This window comes from Molothrus ater, chromosome 1 (assembly GCF_012460135.2).
Source record: "Molothrus ater isolate BHLD 08-10-18 breed brown headed cowbird chromosome 1, BPBGC_Mater_1.1, whole genome shotgun sequence".
Taxonomy (NCBI): Eukaryota; Metazoa; Chordata; class Aves; order Passeriformes; family Icteridae; genus Molothrus; species Molothrus ater.
The window spans coordinates 62,746-78,800 of record NC_050478.2 but is presented as its reverse complement, the minus strand read 5'-3'; the positions used below and the strand labels follow the sequence as shown (position 1 = coordinate 78,800).

Here is a 16,055-nt window from a genome sequence, read left to right as displayed (position 1 = left end):
TTCTGTTCTCTGAGAATCCACCGTACAGAAAGGAGAACAGGTTTTAGGTCTGTGTGATAAAACACATGGCTGAGGGATTTACAGAATTTATTGAAGGGCTGTTGCTTCTTGCCACCGCTTTATTTAAGCTGCAAAGCAATCAAGTTGCTCATAAATGTTATCATTTCCTCCCTGGATGAGATGGAGTTGCTCAACTGGGGATGGAAGAAGGTGTTCCTTCTCTCATTCTGAGAGCCTTCTGAATATGAACCTGACATTCTTGTGGAACAGAGGGATACTGAGAGTGAACCAAATGCAGTGATTTTTGATGTGTATCAGCAACTGAAGAGACTTTATGGCCTGTTCTTTAAAACCCCACCCAGCACCATGTTGGTGTTTTTCTTTCTTGAGCTCAATTTTGACTATATCTCATCTTTGAACTGGCATCTTCCCAGACTGGACATCCTTATGATAGCAGTATGGCTGTGCATGCTGGAGCTGTTACTGGATAGATCCCTTCAGGTAGGATTCATACTGTACTCTTGGGTCCCTGCTAAGGGTCCTGCTTGCTCTCTGGTAGTTTGAATCAGCTGCCAGGAGAATAGTCACAGTAGGAGAGAAAGGGCTTAAGAGTCCAAAGCAACTGTTCCTGGCTCTAGAGTCACAGTTCTGAAATCTTGCTAGGGATTTCTAAATTTATTTTCTTTAAGTTCTACTGCATGAAGTATGCATTACCACTGTTGGTAATAAGGGCATGTAGGGCAAGTTCAAGGGCCATTGTCTAGTTCCTGGACCTGGAAGAGGAGACAGCCTCCCAAAATGTCTGGGAGCAGAACCATCCCAGGTGACTCTTACAAGAAGCCAGTGGTGCTGGTGACACTAGATGTCTATTAAGTAAAAGCCTGCTTGTGTATGTAGGTACAGTTCTGCAAGTAATCCAGGTGGGGATAAAATTTAGGAATGGTGCGTAAAATGTCCAGGGTAATTTGAAGAGTTTTGAGTTTAGAAATGTGAAATCCTTCACAAATCCACCACACTAAATAGAGATTTGGGGTCATTAAAATAATTATATTATGAAATAGTACTTTGGCAACAGAAATCCTGTGGGAAAAGATGGAAGAAACATGGATTCACAAGAATATTTTTCTGCTAATCTGCATGTTCTTACCTGTATAAATCTGTCATTTTCTGCACTGATGGCACTTTGGAAAATCCTGTTCCCTGTCAGAGCATGTTGACACTCCATTTGTTGACACTCCCTGTTGACACTCCATTTCTGTCAAACCTCTCTGTCACTGTCTTCTCCAGATTTGGCAAAATGTAGTAATTTTCCTGTTTCTCTTCAGCCATACAATTCTGCCTTCCCCATTCCTCTATGCCAGATTATGCTGTATAATCTGCTGTATGGAACTTGGTTCTCTCCTATGCGTGTATAAACTTTACAAGATTGCTCCTTTCTTACATTGTTTTGTCAAGATTAACTTGACAAGTACAGCCTTTTTGACATTGTCATCTACATAGGTATTGGAGATTAGAGTCCCAAAGTCATTTTTGGTAACAATCTTTTCTGGAATCCATGCATCAGACTTAATAGCTGGGTTTTCCACATGATGCCTGGAAGGAAGGGCACTGGGAGATGACACAGCCATAAGCCACTACAGTGACTGGGAAGCTTCAGGTGCTCTGTAAAAATGACAATGTAGTAGCATGATTGTACCTCTGGCAGACCTTAGCAGCTGGCTTGGGGGTGAAGCAGGGTGCCTTCCTTCACACAGGTCTCCCAGCAAGCTGCTCAGGGTGAGGGCAGCTGGGCTGAAGAGGAGGGTAAGGCAGAGATGTGTGTGTTCAGGTGTGTCTACAGGAGGATTGTTCCCAGGTGCTGCAGGATGGCACAATGCAGATGGGCAGAACTGTGCCTGGCAGGCAGTTCACAGCTTGAGCTGTATTTGTGACTGCCATGTACAAATCTGAGCTGTGCAACGATGAAAGACATTTGTGTTGCAATAGAGTTGCAGCTGAATTTTAGCAATCTAGCTAGGTTGAAGCCAGAAAGGGCATAATATCATGCTTTACCCACAATGATTTCTCAGATATCTAATCTAGAAGTATAGGATGGATCACTTCTCAGGCATGGCAACCTCCTGTCTTCCTCCATTTACAGTGAATTTCAGCATGTTTGTATAGGCAAGAGTTTTTGAAAGGAATTTTTAGATTCAGCTCTTCAATGTATTTTCATGTAACAGAATCTTAAATTCTAATACAACTGGTGCAGCTGTACAAAACATGGAGATTCCCTATTATATGTGTAATTGTCACCTTTCCTGCAGCTTCCTCAGATCCTGAGCTTTAACTGGATATGTACTTTTCCCTTGTCTATGTGCATAACAGCAAAAGCGGAAACTGAGACTTTACATCTCCAACACATTTAATCCTGCAAAATCAGACGCTGATGACTCTGATGGCAGCATTGCTTCGTGGGAGCTGCGCGTGGAGGGGAAGCTCCTGGATGATGTATGACTTACCTCTGCTTCACTGGGGCTGGCAGGATCTAAAGGCTATCCTTTGGGGTGGTAGGTGGGGACATCAACAAGGCAAGACATGTCTGAATGGCAGTGTTGGCTTGTGGCTGCTGGGAAGGCACTGTGCCCAGCCCAAGTGAGGGATAAGGCCCTAATGGGAATGTTGGAGAGTGCAGCTGAAAATGAGGCAGACATAAGGACAGGATAGGTAGGAGGTTGTGGAGAGAAGAGGGCTGAGACTGGTCCCTTTAAAGAGATGACGGGGTTCAGGTTACAGCAGGTAAGTGGCAATTCTGGCCTGCAGTGGACATTGCATCTTGTGAAGAACAGGGTAACAAGGAGAAGGCAGTGCTTCATATTCTTAGGGGGTACAACACAATGTATGATTGGCTAGAGCAAGGGTGAAAGAAACATTTTACCATTACGAAGTCCTCAGAAACCTCAGTGGTGGATTTAGCTGTCCTTGGGGAAGGCTGGACTTTCCTAATAAAGGCGTCCATCCATTTGAAATGACTTCACAGGCAAGCATGTATAGGCTAAACAGACTGAGAACATGCATGCATGGAGAGGGTAAGGCTTTCAGTCTGTCTGCAGCTAACTGTGCATGAATCAGAGTCTTGCTGGAGGAGGAGGTGGTGACAAAGTGCAGCATCTGGGAATTGAAGTTAGACAGATTCAGTTTAGAAATTAGAGCATAAATTTCAATAAAGAAAGAGATTCTTTATTGGAAGAACATAGCTTTTCAAGTACCAGCATTTTTAAATAAAATATTATCTGCATTAAATACAAAGAAATAAATTGGAATCCTGTGGCCTGTATTCTGTGGAGAGTCAGATAATCACAGACCTTCTGATTTTTAATATAGACAATATGAGCTGTGCACTAAGCAACAAATACAGATAATTAAATGAAAATAAAAATCTTAAAAGGAAATAGTTTTGCTTAGTGTATGACAGTCTGCAAAATTTACTGTAATCTGATAAATCAGACCAAGAAATTAGCATTCATCAAAAAAACCCCAGGCTGTTAAAAAGAAAGGGATACAGACGACTTAGGATCATAGAAGGGTTTGGGTTGGAAGGGATCTTCAGGACCATCTCATTCCATCCCACTGCCCTGGACAGGGACCCCTTCCACTGGTCTGTGTTGCTCAAAGCCCCTTCCAGCCTGGCCTGGAGCCCTTTCAGGGATAGGGCAGCCACAGCTTCTGTGGGCAACCTGTGCCTCACCACCCTCTGAGTAAAAAATGCCCTTCTTAAGACCAGTCCAACCCTGTAATTACAGATCATGGTAAAAAGTTGCCTTTGATGTTTCTTACAAGCCCCCTTTAAATACTCCCTGCAACCTGTGTTTCTCTGGGCTGAACAACCCCAGCTCTCTCAGCCTGTCCTCAGAGGAGAGGTGCTCCAGTCCTGAGATAATTTTCATGGCCATTTTCTGGACCTTTCTCATGGGTGCCATGTTTACAAGCCAGTGCTTTTCAATAACATTAAGAGTCAAGGAGATCTTCCCTAAAATGTACACTGTTCCACTACTGTTGAGATTTTTTCATCTTACCCTGTTTTTGTCAGAGGGAAAACTCAATTAGATTGATCACACTTGTGGTTTACATAGGATTTAATGTTCAAGACAGACTGAGAAGTCTAGGGCAAAGCTAATAAATGCAGCCTTATACATGTCTGGTTCTTCTGCTTGTACAGCTCAGCAAACAGAAACGGAAGTTTTCATCTTTTTTTAAGAGTTTGGTTATTGAACTGGACAAAGATCTGTATGGACCTGACAATCATCTTGTGGAGGTGAGAAAGCTGTGCCCCCTTTGTGTACAAACTAGTTACTGGCACACATTGGCACCTGTTACTTCCCTTGTTTAAGGGACTTTGCATTCATTATCTCATTCACAGTATTTTCAGAGTTTTCAAAATTCCATTATTCTTAAGAATGTTTGCTAGAGGAATCTACTCTAAAAACATAGGTGATGTAGCGCTGCAGTGCACATCTTAGAACAGAATGTATGAAAAGATGAAAATATTGTGCACATTTCTGCTAACAAGTAAAGTATGTTAACAGCAGAGCAGCTTCTGCACTAAAGCTGAATTGAAATGACTGGGGGTAGAGCTGGGGGGGTGTTGCACTTTGGTTTTGTTGTTAACTTTTTTAGTTAACAAGATCTTTTTTAGATTGCCAGATCTTCAGAAAGCTTGCACTTGTCTGATTCTGGTATGGTATGCTGTGCAAGATGCACCTTCATGGACATCAGTGAAAAAAAGACCAACAATTTTATTTTTCCCTTTGTTAGTGGCACAGAACTCCCACGACCCAGGAGACGGATGGCTTCCAGGTGAAGAGGCCTGGGGATGTCAGCGTGCGATGCACATTGCTCCTCATGTTAGACTACCAGGTCAGTGCACTGCTTTAGCCTGGAACATACAGCCACTGGGACCTAGTGCAACTGACCAAATTCATCTTGTCACACAGCTCTAAACCCAGTATACTTGTATTGCAGTGTCACATGGTCCATTGAAGTTAGAATGATACCAAACAGAAGGATTATTTAAAATTTAAAGGGGACAAATCAAGTGAGTTTCTAATATAGTCAAGCAAAATTTTGGTCTTGGCATTATGATAATTAGTATTGTTATTGCCCAGCTGCAGGAAAAACATGCATTTCCTCCTCTGGCTTCTTAGAGAGTAGTCAGAGAGGTTGCACGCAAGTTATGCATGTGGTTCTTTAAAGAAATACAGAGGAGAAGCTGTTGCTAGTGATACCTGAGCTGGCTGTGTGGCTGTTGGCAGCCTTACCTTGGCACAAACGATGGATACTGCACTTGTGGAGCTCACTAATCTGACTGAAACCATCTCTGGAAGAAACATTGCTGTTTAAGGGAACTGTTAATGTTAAACTTGCTCTGCTGCGAGTAGATGGGATCCCCCTTTTCCATGACAGCTCAGCCTCAGGTGCATTTTGATGGTGAACTTGTTCTCTGCCACCTTCTTTTACCTCCAGGCAAATAACATCTATTTGGGATATAGGCACTCCATTTTATGTTAGCAGAGAGAAAATTGTATTAATTTTAGGGAGCATATGGGCTAACTGAAATACTGATATAGGCAGCGAGGATTTTTGCTATTAAGACAATATAATGATGTTTTTTATGCTCACCATTATTATAAATTTATACTTTAAAATAGATGTTTTTTTGTTCTTAGATCCGGATTTGTTATAAAGCTAGCTTTGGGTGACCTGCCACCCGTCAGAGTAATCCTTGCTTATTGATGTGATGAATACTAAACCTGAGTATGAGTACACACTTGAAGAAGAATCCAATTCCAGATTATCCAAGGAGTTTATGTTACAAGAGGTGGAGAACAGGGAAGTTGAATTATATCACTGAGATCAGGAAAAGAAATAAAATCTATTGACTGGTTGTAGTTGGGTAAATTTTTTTGGTATGCACCAGAACGGTTCATGCCTGATCAGAGTTCCAAGACAGTGTGTTGGCATGAGACAGCAGTTACTAGCAGCTGTGGAGGCATCATCCTGCCTTCCTTCTCTCCCTCTGTGGTTAAATTCCAGTAGCTCAGAGGAAGGGCTGTTCTTTTTCTTCTCTCATTCTCAGAAGTGAAATTTTGCATCAGTGTTGAAAGGGAAAATTCTTCCTGAGTCTTTGTGCAAGTTTTTATTATTTGAAGCATGTGCTACAGGTAGTCTGTGTGCGCGGCACACGTACAAGGTCCTTCTCCCTAAGCACCAATGGTGAGACACAAAAATACAAACTTGTATTTTTGCAATCTCAGCCACTGAATGGGATACTTCTCCCAAGGAACAGAGTCCCCCGAGAATTAAAACTGAACCTTCCTCCTTGTGTATCTGTGTGCTTTCCTCTGTGCTGCCGCCTCGTTGGCTCTCTGCTGCAGCCCCCCCAGTTCAAGCTGGACCCGCGGCTGGCCCGCCTGCTGGGCATCCACACGCAGACGCGCTCGGCCATCATCCAGGCTCTCTGGCAGTACATCAAAACAAACAAGCTGCAGGACTCCCACGACAAGGAATACATTAACTGCGACAAGTACTTCCAGCAGGTAACTCTTGTTCGGACTCAGTAGCTCTTTAGAAGCAAACTCTAACATCCAGCCACAAATTTGGGATGAATGAAAATGATTTTTGGGATGAATGAAAATGATTTTTGTTTTCCCTTGATGATTTGGGGTATCCTCAGCACTGAATGCCTTTCAGCAGCCACTACAACTAATACCAATAACACCCTCTCCACGTGCCAGTGTTGTCAAAACCAAGAAGGCCACATAAAAGCATCTCCACTCTTTCTGTAAATATGATTATGGGGTTTTTTTGAAAGGTAATGTTAACTGAGCTCTCACTGTCTTACCTGGCTTTGTTTTTTAGGCTCACATGACTTACTCTGAAAGTAATTGAAAGTAGGGTTTGTGATATACTTCTGTGTAAGGAAAATACTGGCATTTACAATGAATGAATAATGTTTTAGCAACCAATCAAAGTAAATGTTGTGATGAAACTTGTGTCCTAGTTTTGTTTTTAATTTTTTATTTTCTGTTATTAATTTGCCCTACAATAGTTCAAAGTAGCCAATGCTTGAAGAAATAAATTTAAAGATACCTCTGCACATTGGAAACTACAAAATGCAACAAAATAATTGTGAGATTCATGGGTGTGTTTAGGACTATAGAACCAAAGTGATCATGATTATATAGTCACTCTCATGTTTGTTTGGGTTTTGTTTTTTTGAGGATTACAGCATGCAGTCTTTTTCAAAAATAGTGAAAACTCCATGTTAAAACCACATAAGAATTTTTTGGCAAAATGACAATTCTGTTTGTTCTCTTGATTAGATTATTTGATTTCTATTCTTTATTTATCTATAGCCAATTTAGACTGAGTTTTGTTTCTGCCAGCCCAAAGAGGAAATGGGAAGGGGAAGGTGAAAAATATTTGAAAAATCATGAGCAGAAAGAAAAAGGTGAAAAAGGAGTAGTTTTTTATATTTTGGTCAATAATTACAGTCCATCAACTAAAACTGGCAGGTAGCAAATTGAAAACAAACAAAAGGACTCAAGCATATTTAAACTTCAAAACTCCTTGCAAGAGAACATTGCAAATACTAAAAGTGTGTATAGGTTCCAAAAGTGGCAAAGCAATGGATGAAAAATCTTGGGCTGTTTTAAGTGCAAAGCTGTGGAAGTTGGGAGAGTCTTTTTGGGGGGAAGAACGAGTATATGTTTCTCCTGTTATTACATTTATGGTTATTACATTTTTTCCTTTAGTATCCACTTTTGGCCACTACCAAGGGCAGGATAGTATGGTAGATTTGCAGCAGATCCTTTGTGTGACCCTGTACAGATGTACATATTTTTATTTTTAGTAAGCAGAAGAGCCTTATCAATTTTATTTATTTTAACTTTCAGTTTAAGAACTTTGTTAGAATAAGAAGTTGTTGAAGCTATCTTCTCCTCATGCATCTCATAAGAGACTGATTTGCTCTTAGGTCTCCTTTGTCTTAAAACTCTGCAGGAATGCTATGACACCTGACAATTGTCTTCTCATCCTCAGAAGATGAGTTAAATGAGAGAGTTGGGAAGTAGCTGATTGCTTTTCTAGAAGACTGAATCTCACAACCTGCAAGAGCTGGATAATCTGGAATAGTTTCACAAGAATTCAGTGCTTGCACTGATTTATATTATAAATGGGATTGTTTTGAATGTTTCCCATTTCCTAGGTCTCTGGCAAAATTGTCCTAATTTAGGTGATCTTGCTTTCAAAACTGACACTGCTACTTAGGAATCTGAATGCCCTTACAATAAATGAAATATTTCATGATGAGGTTTTTTTTTTTGTTTTTCACTCTAATACTCTCAGGTTGAGAGATGGAGGGCAAAGGAATTGGCTTAGTAATGCCTTCCAGTCTGCTAATATTTCTGTAGATTCTGTAGTTTTAGCCACATAACTCCTGGAAAGAAAAGCATTGTCTGGGCTGGAAGTGTGTGTATCATTCAGGGGAGCAGTACACAATGCACCAGAGTCCCTGGCATTCCCCTTGCTATACTGGGGCTATCCAGCTTCTCTGAATCCCACACTGCTGTGCTGTGCTTATGTCTAAGGGCCCGAGAGAGTACAGACTAAACCATTACCACTGAGTTTCCTGACCCGCCAGGATCACTGTAGCCAGAGAGGCTTTCAGAGCCTGACTTAGTTTAGACCACTAACTCCAGTTAGGCAGGAATGGGAGAAGCTCTGGGAAAATTCCACCCACCCTTAGTTTCCAGTCTCCCATCCTCCTCTCACTAATGTGTGTCCTTGATCCCTTTTCCCTTCCTAAAGCTCTTGTCACTCGGGCACCATCCGTGTTAGGAGCTTGACACGAGTGTTGAGCCAGGGATGAGAGCAGATGGCACGGAGCTCGCTGTGGAGGTATTGTGGGTGGCAATTCCACAGTCATCTCTACCAAATGTCAGGATTCAGGACTCAAATAAGGAGTGAGCTGCGGACTCAGTAAGTTTTGTTGCTTCCTTGTTCTTCAGAAACTAGCTGGCTGAATTCCTGGATGCAGGCAAGTCCAACACAACTTTTAGAGTTGATGAAGACGATCCTTTTCTGTTTAAAAACAATGTTTACATTAGCAGGCCAATTTGAAATCCACTGTGTTACAAGCAAAAGCAAGAAAAAAGGTTCAAAGGTATTTCAAAAGCAATAGAACTGTGCAAATGGTTCCGAGATCTGACTCCTAGGTATTTCTGCTGCCAAATCCATTCACATGAGAAAACTGTGAATTTCAAAAGATACCCTAACTGAGGAGCCAGAGCATCTGACTTTGTATGTCTGTTCTGCAACCTGAGAATCCTTTATTTCCAACCCTGCCTGCATCCTTTGTCTCTGGAGCTGCAAAGGATATTTCTGTTTATAGATGCAATACTAGGAGTAGTGTATCTCTACTGTCAGGTGAAAACAGTTTCCCTACGAGGCATTTGCATAGGCCTGAACATTTTTACAAATTGCCTCCACACAAGGGCACATTTTAAGGCAAATGTTAATATATAGGTTTTTATACATGTGTTTTTTAAAGTCAGTTTAAATGGAGTATCTTTAGAGAAAAGTCTGCTTGTTCAGAGCATTAAAAATCACAGTAGGAAACAAAGGCTGTAATAATTATATTTCTGAAAACTCCAGGTGTAAAGAGTGTTGTTTCTATATTTGTGCCAATGCACTTCCATTGCTCACATAAAATTTCCAAACTCTACAGCTTTTAACCCTTTCCAGATTTTTTTCCCCTTTCCAGATTTTTTTCCCCCTGAATTCATCAGAAATTCATTGTGTGATTTCTGGGGTTGTCCTGTGCAGAGCCAGGAGCTGAACTCAATGACCCTTGTCAGTCCCTTCCCACCCAGGATATTCTATGGGTCTATGATTCTATTTAGCTTCAGGACCATAGGAAAGAGAAAGTATCCATAAACCATTGTTTGGAAAGGGGTGGGTCCCTCCCAAGAAGCTGGTCAGGCTTTGGTTAAAAATAAATAATGTCACATTGACTTTATTTTTCTGGAATTCCGAAAAACTCACAAATTTCAAATGGTTTTAAAATCCAGAAATGTTTTCTTGTATTTTTCTTTAGCACAAAATATTGCAGGAAACATTCTCTGGGGGAAAAAAGACAAACTGTTTTTGTGTTTTCTCTGTTTGTTTTTTGTTGTTGTTGTTGCTGTTGTTTTTTCTCTGTGTTTTTCTCTTGAAAAAAATTCAGTCATCTTCTTTACAATATGCTGCTGTAAACCCTCAGTAAGAGAGGGAGTATTTGCTTCTCTGCCATCACTGATACAGTTGATCCTCATGTCCCAGTGAAGGGTCCTCTTCCCTCCAGCAGCTAGCAGCTAAACCAAAAGTGAGACACCTGAAATTGTCATGGCCTGATAGGTATGTCTGGAAGCCCAGATGGAAGTAGAGGGACAGAAGTGACCAAAACTTTAATCTGCAAGGAACCTGAATTACAGCTTTCAAAACCACCTTCTGTAATTGCCTCAGTTCCTTGTGAGCTGCAGATTCCTTACTTTCTCATTTAACTGCAAGATAGCCTTTGGACAAACCAAATTTGTTGTTTATTGTGTTCCAGATCTTTGACTGTCCACGGTTAAAGTTTTCTGAGATTCCCCAGAGACTCACTAACCTACTGCTGCCGCCAGACCCGATAGTGATAAACCACATCATCAGGTAAGCTGGTTGGTCAGCTCAGCCCTGGCCTGTGCAAAACACTCACTAGATAAAGTGCAGAAAGAGCTGCAGTAGCTGTAGGGACCAAAATCCAGGGTTTTTAACTTTGGCATGAACACCTTGGGCTTCGTTGTGTGTTCATTCTATGTGTCATTCTAGTTTGTATAATTCTGAATTATTTTCACGAGCACAGCATCAATTTTCTAGGAGTATGAAAAGCAGCTTTTATATTTACTAGAATACCATTGGTTGGGCTTTTTCCTAAGGAGAGAGGAATGAAAGTTTGAACCCACAAAAAGAGATCAAAAAGAAATTGAAATGAGGTATTGTCCATCATGGGTGATCATTCCAATCACTGATGTATTATGTAAAATGTACAGCAGCATTATGATTTCAGATGCAGGGCCAGTCCATGCATGCTTTGCTGGGACTGGGTCAGCTCCTTGGCTGTTAGTCTTATCCTGAGAATGCCAAGGAGTCAGAGATCTCCAGAGATTAACAACACGGAATGTCTGGATTCAGAGGAGGTCATTGTGACCAAGATGCTGAGCTCTCTTGTTTCCTTGTCAGAACAAATGTCTTCCTGGCATAGCAGATGAAACACAACTTTCAGCTCTCTCAGGCTCTTCCAGCATGTGCCTTTTTAAGTGACAGCTGTGTACATGGAGGAGGGGGATAAAGAAACTTCTGGGGATTGCAACTTTACTATTCAGATATTTCAGTCCTTTCCAAGTTTCTTTGTCAGGGTCAAAACTCTGATTCCGGATGTTTAAAAGTTATTATTACTTAGATTACTGATTTGATTTCCTACAGAATATATACAATATATTTTTAAGCAAATGTTTCTGAATTTGCTTAAAATTGGGCTCTTTATTTTAAATTTGTAACATATGTGGTAAGAAGAATAATATGTTAAATATTACATAGGCTATGAAAATGAAGTTTGCTTTTTTGATTCATTTGAATGTATCAAGCAGAGTAATGAAAAAGCAGCTTGGTGGCCATGCAGATTGAGAGCTGTGTGTGTACTGTCATTGGGCACAACTCAGTGCCCTGTCTGATGCACCACAAAAAAGCTGAGGTCCTCAGAGATAGATAGTCATTGCTTAGAGAAAAATGACAAGGAACTGATGATTATGTTTCTGGGGCAGAGAGATGACAAAAAGGGACTGGAGGGAGTGGTTTTTGTAAGGTAACCAGCTCAAGAACAGGTGTGTGTCACAAAGCTACAGCTTTGTGTATTCTCAGTGTATTCTCTGATTCCCTGTGTCCACCACACAGCACCTCACAACCTTTAATGGTGCTGACATAATGGTGTGGACAAAGGAAGAACTCATTTCCTGGCAACAGGTAGTACTTTTACAGTGAAGTCTTTACAGTGTTGGGCTAAGCTAAAGTAAATCTGGACTTTAAAGAAAGTAAGTAATTTTTAGACTCATACAGTCACAGAATAATTTACAGTAGAAGAGATTACTGATGGTCATTGAGAGCTCCTCCATCCAAACTCAAATCAGGTTCAAAGTCTGTCCAGGGTACTTAAGGGCCTGCTCCAACCAAGCTAAAAACAGGGTCTCACAAATGCTCTGCCCTGTCATTCTGCATTCAGTTTTTTAGGGTGAGTGTAATCAGCCACTGAAACAGTATGCCAACTGCCTGTCCTGATTTAGTCCAATCTTAATCCATCCACCCGTTCTCTCTCCAGCAGGGCAGGGGCAAGGATTGAAAAGGTAAAAGGGAGAGAAAGACAGTATGGTGATGATGATTATGATGATGATGATGATGGTGATGAACAAAATCCAACACTACAAGTGATACAGATGAAAACTATTGCTCACCACCAACTGACTGATGCCCAGCAAGACCCTGAGCAGTGAACACCTGCCCCAGTTTACTGCTCACTGTGGTGCCACATGGTTTGGAATATCCCTTGGGTCAGCTGGGGTGAGCTGTCCCAGCTCCTTGTGCACCCCAGCCTCTTCCCTCGGGGGAAGTATGAGGAGCTGAAAAGGTCTCAACAGGCTGCAAGCAATGATAGCAATAAATATCTTTGGAAAATATCTCTCTGTGACCAACCATTTCCAGCACAAATTCACAAAACAGCCCCATACCAGCTACTATGGAGAAAAATAACTCTATCCCAGCCAAAACCAGCACGCTACTACAGGGAATTTTTCATCACTAGTGATCATAAATGTATGTGCTTGTAATTCAGATAAATCCTCAGGCCTGCCTTTTACAGTAAGATCAAGCAGATCACAATTATTCATTCTAGTTTTAGAGGATATGCACAGGGACAAAAATGCGAAGTATTCTAAACTCATTCTAGAAATTATAGTAGTATTGTAGAATCACTCTCTGGCCACCAACAACCTTCCTTTTTGAAGACAAAGAAGAAACAATGCAATGGGGTTGAAGTGGACATAAAGTAGAGATTCTCGTAGAAATCAAATCTTACCTGAGCTCAAGCTAGAAGTGGAGATTTTCTTGAGTTGCACTCCTAATTGCAGCTGACACACCTGGAATCAGAGGTAAAAAGAATAACCTCTGTGGGATGACCATTTCTGCCAAGAAGCGAGACATCTTCCCCACACATTGAAAAACACAAACAGACTGCAAAGCATAGCTCTCCAATATTCTTCTAGTACAAACAGATTATCTCTGGCATCTCCCTTTTTGACTACCATCATGATTTTCTAGAAACAATTCCTTATAGGGAGTGAATTGCCCATGCTGCAGCGAGTTTCTGTTGCCTCTCACCCTAATCTCACGCACCTCCAAGGGGAGGCTGGCCCTGTCTGTGCTTCACCAGTCCCCATGGCCATCGCACTCTCCCAGGCAATCTCCTTTTCCCTTTTCTTCTCCAGGCTGGAGAAGGTCTTGCAGCCTCTCCTGGCAGGTCTGTGCTCCAGCCCCCACCGTCCTCTGCAGGCCTCGCTCCAAGATGTCACATCTTTGTGCTCCTGTGCCCACCGGTCCAGATCCAGTTTCTCCAGCGTGTAGTAGGAAGGAAGAGCCTCTTTCCTGGGCTCGATGGCAAAACCTGTGCTAATGCAGCCCCTTTTGCAGCTGACCTTTGCTATGGCTGCCTTACCCCTCAGAGTCCTTCTGCCCTTGTTGTCTGTCCCTCAGGGCCCCCAGCTCCTCTCCTGCCAGTCTGTTTTGTACCCCAGCGATGCCCACCTGTCCCCCTGCCCGGTGGGTGTGACTCCATGCCAGGAGCAGAGCTTTTCCTGTGCCCACCTTCACCTGTGCTGAGGTGCCGTCCTGTCTGTGCAGCCTGTCAGGGTCCCTCTGCCCAGCCCTGCTGCCCTGCCTGGCCTGGGCTCGGCACTCTGGGAGCCTGAGGACAGCACTCAGCCAGGAGCAATGGAGCCAAAGGCAGCGTGGAGCCTTCTCTGTGGCTTTGGACGTGAGCAGCAGAACCAGACCCGCACCTGGGCTTTTCTTTAGCTCTCCTTCTGCTGCTCATCTTCTTGCTGGCAACCACAGCATCGCAGATTCTCAGAATGTTTGCGGTTGGAAGGGACTTCTGGAAATCATCTGGTCAAATGCCCTGCCCTGCTCAAGCACAGCCACCTGTAGCAGGTTGGCCACAGCCATATCCAGATGGCTTTGGAGTGTCTCCAACATGGGAGACTCTGGGCTGGGGGAAAGGCAGATGGGGTTTGAGGGTCTTACTGCAACTTGTGCTATTGCTTGGTCACCCTTACAGTAGAAACGTGTTTCCTGCTGCTCAGTTTGCACCAACTGCCTCTTGTCCTGTCCCTGGGTACCACTGAAAAGATCCTGGCTCTGTCTTCTTTAAACTCTCCCTTCAAGTTTTGGTAAGTTCCCTCCCCACCAGCCTTCTGTTTTCTAGGCTGAATAGTCCCAGATCTCTCAGCCTTTCCTCAGCTGTCAGGTGCTTTAATGCCTTAATCATCCTCGTGGACCTTTGCAAAATTCTCTCCAGTAGCTCCCCATATCTCTTGCACTGGGGAGCCCAGCACTGAGCACAGTACCAGAGGTGTGTCCTCGTCGGTCTTGGGAATAGAGAGGGATCACTTTCCTCTACCTGCTTGCAACGCTCCTCATGCAATTCCATCCCTGCAAGTTCTTCTACTCCCCCAAGTCTGTCAAGCTCCATTAGATCCTGAGCAATTTTGTTTTGCTACCTACTGCAGATGCACACAACCCACACTTTTGACAGGTGGGGTTGAGAAGCCAGCATCTTTATATTGCAAGTGACAGTGACTGAAGTCTGATTTACCAACTACTGCGCTGAAGACTGTTTTCTTGTTAAAAAACTTTAGTCTAACAATAAAGTAAATGTTAAGTCAAAAAGTTGGCAAACTAAAGATAAATTTAGGACAGGACAAGCCAAAGAAGGATACTGATATTTAGTGTAACAGATCTCAGGAGGATGTTAGAAATTAAATTTTTGATGGTCTGGGCAAAAGTTCCAGCTCAAAAGTCTTTGAAATCTAAGTGACAAAAGATGAGAGAATATACTAGAATAGGAAAATATATAAAGATACCTTGTTCTTACACTTTTTTCACAGCATCTGCAACAGGCTTTATTGAAGAGTGAATTCTGGGCTGGCTGGAAATTAATTCTGATTCTTTATGGCAGTTCTCATGATCTTGTGTTATACTCTCCATAGTGTTGACCCCAACGATCAGAAGAAGACGGCGTGTTATGACATAGATGTAGAAGTTGAAGACCCATTAAAGGGCCAGATGAGTAGTTTTCTTCTCTCAACAGCTAACCAACAGGAGATAACAGCATTGGATAACAAGGTATTAGCTCAAGAGTAAAGTATCCCATGGTACATGTACTCCTTGTGTAGCTTCACATGTGTTTGGTGTCAGGTGTCAAACAGCAGTGTTGTGAGATGGGAACTTGTTAAGGGCATGTGCTTTCAAGGGATGAATAAGCCAAATGCAGTGGGAGTACATCAGGGTGAATGGCATTCCCGCTTAGGATTTGATCCAAGGCCTAACATGGTTGTGGAGATGATAGAGTTTCACAGATAGCATACCAAGTGCCCTGATGCTTGAGAACCACCTGAACTGTATGATTAACTTTTTATTGAGAGGTCATGATATCTTATTAAATTGCTAAGGCAAAGCTAGGAGAATCTCATACTCCGGTGTGAGTTTATAAGTGCAGAATGGCTTTTTGCATTAGGTGGAAATATGGAATATGCATGGCAGGAAAATCACTTGGACCACTTTGACAGTTCTAAGTGTTAGGGGAAGAGGATCATGTGCGCTTCAAGTAATAATATCAGTCTTAAGGCAGTGGTGGGTTTTGCAGACTGTTTTAGGGATTCATGGAGCTGTCA

At 42.3% G+C, this 16,055-nt stretch overlaps 1 protein-coding gene across 4 annotated transcripts in view; it reads left to right on the top strand.

Moving 5' to 3' along the window:
• Window positions 1-16,055, top strand: part of SMARCD3 (SWI/SNF related, matrix associated, actin dependent regulator of chromatin, subfamily d, member 3) — a 75,696-nt gene that overhangs the window by 55,019 nt on the left and 4,622 nt on the right. For all 4 annotated transcript variants that reach the window (XM_036400275.2, XM_036400284.2, XM_036400265.2 and 1 more), the window contains 6 exons: window positions 2,368-2,490; window positions 4,199-4,294; window positions 4,795-4,896; window positions 6,414-6,575; window positions 10,631-10,728; window positions 15,372-15,507. In XM_036400275.2, the coding sequence (XP_036256168.1) occupies window positions 2,368-2,490; window positions 4,199-4,294; window positions 4,795-4,896; window positions 6,414-6,575; window positions 10,631-10,728; window positions 15,372-15,507 (717 nt within the window). The remainder of the gene's footprint in view (window positions 1-2,367; window positions 2,491-4,198; window positions 4,295-4,794; window positions 4,897-6,413; window positions 6,576-10,630; window positions 10,729-15,371; window positions 15,508-16,055) is intronic.